At 40.6% G+C, this 7,539-nt stretch overlaps 1 protein-coding gene across 1 annotated transcript; it reads left to right on the top strand.

The window, feature by feature from the left end:
* On the top strand, window positions 1-2,999 carry LOC101753481 (probable LRR receptor-like serine/threonine-protein kinase At4g36180). The gene has a single exon (XM_012848590.2). The coding sequence runs from the start codon at window positions 5-7 to the stop codon at window positions 2,879-2,881; it is 2,877 nt and encodes a 958-aa protein (XP_012704044.1). The 5' UTR covers window positions 1-4; the 3' UTR covers window positions 2,882-2,999.
* The last annotated feature ends 4,540 nt before the right edge of the window (window positions 3,000-7,539 follow it).

Raw genomic sequence — 7,539 nt, 5'->3', positions numbered from 1 at the left:
CGTGATGAAAATGGCTGCGGTGAGGTTCCTGCTTCTCCAAGGAACAGTCCTAACCTGGCTGCTTCTGATCCTGCCCATGCCCTCAAGTTCCTCCCTTCAAGCTAAGAGATCGAATGGGAGATGCATCACAAGTGAGAGGGATGCGCTGCTCTCATTGAAGGCCGGCTTATCAGATCCCGGGGGCCAACTCTCATCATGGCAGGGAGAGGATTGCTGCCAGTGGAAGGGTGTTCACTGCAGCAACAGAACTAGCCATGTTGTCAAGCTCGATCTCCATGGTTCCTACGAACTGGGAGGTGAGATGAGCTCCTCCTTAGTTGGATTACAGCATCTGAAGTATTTAGACTTGAGTTGTAACAACTTCGATGGTTCAAGCATCCCAAAGTTTATTGGCTCACTTAAAAGTCTTGAATACCTCAACCTTTCTAAGGCGGCATTTGGGGGGAGAGTGCCTCCGCAGCTAGGTAACCTATCCAATCTCGTCTATCTTGATCTTAATTCTGCCTTCAACTCGGACTTATACTCAGACAGCCTTACATGGGTGTCACATCTTTCCCTACTGAAGTACCTTGACATGAGCTGGTTGCATCTTAGTGCCGCAGTAGACTGGATTCATGGAATTAGCAGCCTTCCGTCACTAGAAGTTCTTCATCTAAGTAGCAGCCTTCTAAGAAACACAAATACCATTCCCAGCCATTCTAATCTAACAGCACTTAAGGTATTGGACATCAGCAGGAACTACTTTCATACTGCAATTTCTCCCAATTGGTTTTGGAACATAAGGACATTGACTTATCTTGACCTCTCCTGGTGTGATTTCCAAGCCCCAATTCCTTATGAGATGGGAAATATGACTTCACTTGAGGAAGTTTATACAGCTGGCAACAATATTGGGAGTATGATACCACCGAATTTGGAGAACCTATGTAACTTGAAGATTATGGAGTTTCAATGGAGTAATATCACTGGGGATATAGGTGATTTGATGAACAGGCTTCCAAAATGTTCATGGAACAAGCTCTACGTGTTGGATTTTTCCGGTAACAAATTGGACGGGAACCTTCCAAATTGGTTACAGCCTCTAAAAAACCTGAGTTACTTAAATTTGCATGGTAACAGTATCATGGGCCCTTTACCATTGTGGATAGGAGGGCTTAACAATTTGACTATATTAAATCTTGGTTCTAACCAGCTGGTTGGTGAAATAAATGAAGAGCACTTGGAAGCATTGACAAATTTACAAGTACTAGAAATATCTGATAACTCTCTTTCCATGAGGGTACACTCGAATTGGATTCCTTCATTCAAATTAAAGGTGGCCATTTTCAGGTCATGCCAGCTTGGACCTGCGTTCCCATCATGGATTAGATGGCAAAGGAGTATGAATGTTCTTGACATTTCAAATGCAACCATACATGACAATGTACCCGATTGGTTGTGGGTCGTAGTTTCAACAGCTTCCTATTTGAACATGTCAAATAATTTATTAAGTGGCACATTACCAGCAAGTCTTGAAATGCTGGCGGCACGAATGATTGACCTTAGTAGTAACAGATTTGCAGGTCCAGTTCCACGTTTTCCAAGAAGCAATTTCTATACTTATCTTGACCTCTCCAGAAACAATTTATCAGGAACACTACCAGACTTTGGAGGCATGAATTTATTTACTTTGGCTCTTTACAACAATTCAATTTCTGGCAGTATACCATTTTCGCTGTGCCTCGTGCAAGGCTTGGAGATGCTAGACCTATCAGGAAACATGTTATCAGGAGAGTTGCCCACTTGCAAAGGAGATTCTGGTCTGTACAAAGATATGCTTGCACTTAACTTAAATAGCAATAATGTTTCAGGAGTTTTCCCGTCAGCTCTTCAGATGTCCCAACAATTAGTTTTCCTTGATCTTGCATATAACCAATTCTCTGGGAATTTGCCAGCATGGTTAGGAGATAAGTTGCCATCCCTAGCATTGCTACGACTGCGGTCCAATAACTTTTCTGGCAATATTCCCGTTCAACTTGCAACGATTCAAGGGCTTCAATATATTGACCTTGCATGTAACCGCATTTCTGGTCAAATACCTGAGTCCATAGTGAACTTGAGTGCAATGGCTCGCTTCAACGGATATAGTTCCCTTGATGAAGTAGAAGGATCTGGGGGTGGCATCGTCGTTATTGATGAAGTAGAAGCATCTAGAATTGGCATCCAAACTTATAGTTCTATTTCCTTTACAGAGACCACGTCAGTTCTAACCAAAGGGCAACAGCTTGAATTATCTAAAGGAATTCAGTACATGGTAAATATTGATTTATCATGTAACAATTTGACTGGACAAATTCCTCAAGGCATTAGTGCTATGGTTGCTTTGAAAAGCTTGAATGTTTCTTGGAATCATTTAAGCGGGAGAATTCCCAATAACATTGGTGACCTCAAGGCATTGGAGTCCCTCGACTTATCACATAATGAGCTATCAGGAGAGATCCCTTCAAGCATAGCAGCTCTAACTTCTTTAGCCAACCTCTCGTATAACAATCTAAGCGGAAGAATACCAACAGGGAATCAACTTCAGACGCTAGCAACTGATGACCCGGAATCAATGTATGTTGGAAACATTGGTTTATGTGGTCCTCCGCTCCCAAAGGATTGCCCTGGAAATGGAACAAGTAATTCTCCAGTTGATGAGCCTGAGCACAAGGACAATAGGATGGTGAAGTCCATCTACCTGAGCATGATTATTGGGTTCATCTTTGGCCTTTGGGTGGTGTTCTGCATTATGTTGTTATATAAGGGACTACGGTATTCCTATTTCGCCTCCATTGATTACTTATATGACACCATGTGCGTGCACGTGGTTGTCACTTGGAACTTATTGATGGGAAGGTAATTCTTGATGTGTTACATCGTGTGACACGTATAATTAAGCTATGTACTTGTAGTTTGTAGTTTGTGTATGAATCACCAGAGGATGGTTATTCTCAGTATAAGTATTACTATATTAGTTACTACGTGCATGGTACAACAATGTATTATTGTATGATGGTCTATGTATCCATCGTAGAATAGCTTATTCTGTGTTTGGGTCAACACGCGCAACAACCAAGTGCATCCAGACCCGCAGGGCCAAGCGCGTCCCGCAACGATTGTCCTTCCTCAACGGTGGTAATTAATTCTGCCGCTCGCGACAGGTCAAGCCTTCTGCCGCTCGGTAATTAATGGTGCGCAGTCTCATTTATGGATTATTTACATTGATTTGATTTTGTTCACGGTGATTTCGGGAATTCAGGTTCACGTTGCCGCGTGCATTGCTGGCTTCGTATCCATCATTAGCACGACACATCACACATATGCATGTAGGTAGTTTCCGGTAATTTCCAGGCAGCGCCAAAGCCCTGTGCATGTAGGTGGTTGACTCGTTATCCGCGTCCATATCAGCTTGCAAGTGTAGAATATATGGATTACGAGAAAGCAAGTGTAGCGTACATGTATATTTACGTTTGTTAATTTGATATAAAAAGCTCGTAGCTACAATAGTTACCACAATTTCATTTTAAAAGGGAGTAGTTACCACAATTTCACGCCAAACTGTTTTGAGGAACCAGTTACTATATTAGCGAGTCAAATTTACCAATAAATACTTACGAGATCCCGCAAAAAAATACTTATGAGAATTAGAATTGCTTGAGATGATTACCAATAAATACTTACGAGATCCCGCAAAAAAATACTTACGAGATCCCGCAAAAAAATACTTGCGAGAATTAGAATTGCTTGAGATGATAATTAGGATAAGTTACTATATTGGTGAGTCAAATTTACCAAAAAAATGTTTATGAGAATTTGAATTTCTTGATATGATAATAAGGCTGAGTTACCATAATTTTATAGTTAGTCTGATGAACCAGTTACTATAGTGAATTCGTGGAACCATTTACCATGAATTAGTTATGGACAAATCCCATGAATCTAGACAATAATTGAGATGGGAATAACCACAATTAGCATCAAGCGGTTCTGATAAACCAAGTACCACAAGATGGAACAAATTTACAAGAAAGTCGAATGACACCAGACGATAATATTTTCACAATTGTGTCATCAATTTACCACAAGGTACTTACTAGAATAACGTCATCAATTTACCACAAAGTATAGCGTCATCAACTTACCAAAAAGGTATTTAAAAAATAGTGTCATGAATTTACCAGAGGTCTTTACAAGTGTAGAGGTCTTTACAAGTGTAGCGTCATCAGTTGATGACAATGGTAGTTACCAGACACTATTATGTAATTAATTTACCAGACTAATAAATTAGGATTGGAAACAAATGAATCAATTGGAAGATCAAATCAAATAGGGACCCGAGTTTTCTTTGAATCAAATATGGAATTGTAACAACGCATACTGGTGCATCAGCCCGCCTCCTTCCACCATCAGAGTGCGGCCTGACAAACAAAACTGGCGTTGATTGATGCGAGCAGGCGAATAGGATGTGGATCAATCGCCGATTAAGGTGGCTGCGAGGGGATCGGCGGTGGCAGGGGGCGGTGGGGAAGCGGTGCTTCTGGCTACAAAGAAAGGAGGCGACGAGGACTCGGGAATTTTCTGATGGTCAACGGGGGAACGGACGCAATTTGGGGATGGCCCGATCCATTGAGTGAGATTCGAGGGCCCAGTTATTCTATAGCTGGACCCAACATACCCACGCAACCAGCATCCCAGTCCCACGAAACCACGTTTGCCCGTTCGGCTTGAAGCACTCATCTCGATCGGCTCAGCTGGCGGCGGCTCGACATCATGATGGCTTTGCGGCGCCTCTGCCACTACCTCCCATTCTCCTCGCGACGGTCGCCATGAATATCTTTAGCCTTTTTTTGTTTGTGAAAAATCTGATTAGCTAGCGACATGTGCTTATTGGATTTCACAGTGGAGAAAAAACATTTCTTTTACAGGTTCTTGATCTTGCATTTCATAGATGCTGCCAGCAAGGTGTCAAGCTCTGTTTCTGTTGCAGAGCCTTAAATTCGTATGATTTTTCAGATTTGTAGGAGGAAAGTTATCTACCACTAGTGGTGTCAGTTAGCTAGTGATATGTTTGCTTGGAGTATATATTCCTACAGATTTCTCAGTATTAAGAAAGCTTTGTAAAGTTATTATATTATTTACTGCTGTTCCTTTCATGATGACCCTATTATTTCAAATGTTACTGTAGTAAATTGAGTAAATTGCGCAGTGGATATTTTTATTCATGCAGGAACTCTAAAATTCTGCAGTGGATATTTTTTATTGAGTAAATTGCGCCCACTATACAACAACTTGTTAGGTGGGTGCAAATTGGTGTTACTGCAGTAAATTGAGTAAATTGCGCAGTGGACATTTTTATTCATGCAGGAACTCTAAAATTCTGCAATGGATATTTTTTATTGAGTAAATTGTGCCCACTATACAACAACTTGTTAGGTGGGTGCAAATTAGTCCAACAACTTGTAGAATGCTCAATCTAATACAATAACTTGATAGGTGGGTGCGGATTAGTCCAACAACTTGTAAAATGTTCAATCTAATACAATAACTTGATAGGTGGGTGTAGATTGGCCCAACAACTTGTAAATGTTCAATTTAGTGCAATAACTTGATAAATTGGTGCATCCGCAGTCCAAATGTTATAACGAGCAACATATTTGCTAATGCTAAGTCAGGTATATAATTGCATCAGAATAAATTATTGAGCACTATTTGAACATGGATACTAATGCAATGTATTTGGCCAAAATTAAAACTTTCAGCAGGAAATTAATGTACGTCTTCATGTTAATTATTTTTATACAATGCTATAATTTTAATTAGGAATAGTTAATTCCATATTCAATAGTGATAAGTTTACCTCACTGTTTTTTAAATATTTGACTGAGTCCCGCGGGTGGAGAGCCAGACAGGCGGCGGCCGGAGCTGATGAAGAAGAAGAGCACGCAAGTGCAACGTGCGGGAAAAAAAGGAACCCTAAGGCAGATTGGGAAGAAATCTAACCCTAGTTCGGCTCTAATACCATGTTAGGAATAGCACTTGTATTCATAACAGGGGCTCTAGGCCCATATATATACAGGTACAAGAAGGGGAAAATATACAGAAAACCCCCTAATAGAAAAGGTAAATCACCAACAGTACATATACATTTAACAATGCTAAAATGCGCCCCTCTAGAATTTGAAAGTAATACCTGTTAATGAGTCCCCTGCTTCCTTGAAGGTGGAAAGGAACTCATCTAGCTTTCCAAATATTGAAGGCAAACAAAAGTGCATCAACGCCCATAATTCAGAAAGGTTGTTCTGGATAGGAGTGCCTGTTAGTAGTAGACGTCTTGGCATGATGAAGCGTTGCTCAAGGACATTATACAGTACCTGGCAAAGAACTTTCTGAGTTAAACTTGGAAGGTTTGTTACAAAATATATGTGTATTTTAATTGATCGTAACCAAAAGGAGAAAAGGAAAAGGGTGTAACATATAGCATTTGAGTGTTTGACACATGCACACCTATTAATCTAATTCCTTTTAACACTAATGCTTGGATTATAAGCTCAACGAACCAATAAAAATGCAGAATTGCACCTAGGATTTTAGCTTGAATCAGGTTAGAACTCCTAGGGGGTGTCTGCTCTTTCCTCAGTTTCCTTTATCTGGCAATGTAACTAAACTCTGATATTCTCGTTACAAGTAATGGAAATTGATGGGGTTGTTTTTTGAGCAATTTTATGGTTGCAGCCCTCTCAAGCTCAACACAGGTTGTAACTAATCAGCTGAACCTGAAGTCCACAAACTGCTAGTGAAATATGAATATTTCCACTTGGTGCCACCAAGTCATAGCTATTCTTTAGTTTTCTCTTAGTCACAGTGCCCAATTTACCTCTGTCATTATGCTCTACCAATACAGTGCTCGAAAGTGGAGATGTTTGTTTTCCCAAACAGTACTGAAAGTCTGAGCTTCCGTGCTACTGAATCAAAACTGAAAACATCACATAATGCACAAATACGAGGGGAGGTACATCATGTGTGGCTTAGCAGTAGTACCAAGAGGTGCTTGGTGGCAAAAGCAGCAGTAACGGTAAGGAACCAGTCAAACCCTGAATTCAAAAGAACTACATAAATAAAATGGCCACTTACACTGGATGGATTTTTTAGACGTTGGGCCTCATCAATAATTGCATAGTGCCAGGGAATTTGTGAAAGAAAATCTTGTGAAAGAAAATCTTGATCCATCAAGGCTATGTCATATGTTTTCATGAGCACATCAAATGATAATTCCTGTTACGTGCAGAAAAGAAAAAAAGATGTCGCAAGTATTGATGGGATACACATACACCTATAGAAGATTGAACCCAGAAAAGACAGAATAGCGTACATTAGAGTGAGATGATGTGGAAGCTCTCTGCACAAGTTCAAACAAGGTTCTCCGGAGGTCACGACGGTGCACCTTATCGCCAACATACTGCAGGACCCTCAAGGAAGGACAGAATTTGCTGAATTCTGAGAGCCAGCCATCTGTGACAC

Source organism: Setaria italica, chromosome VIII (assembly GCF_000263155.2).
Source record: "Setaria italica strain Yugu1 chromosome VIII, Setaria_italica_v2.0, whole genome shotgun sequence".
Lineage (NCBI taxonomy): Eukaryota > Viridiplantae > Streptophyta > Magnoliopsida > Poales > Poaceae > Setaria > Setaria italica.
This window is presented reverse-complemented; position numbering and strand designations above follow the sequence as displayed.

Bases quoted from the DNA above. Each gene is read 5' to 3' on its own strand.
- LOC101753481 (XM_012848590.2), top strand. From the start codon at position 5: ATGAAAATGGCTGCGGTGAGGTTCCTGCTTCTCCAAGGAACAGTCCTA.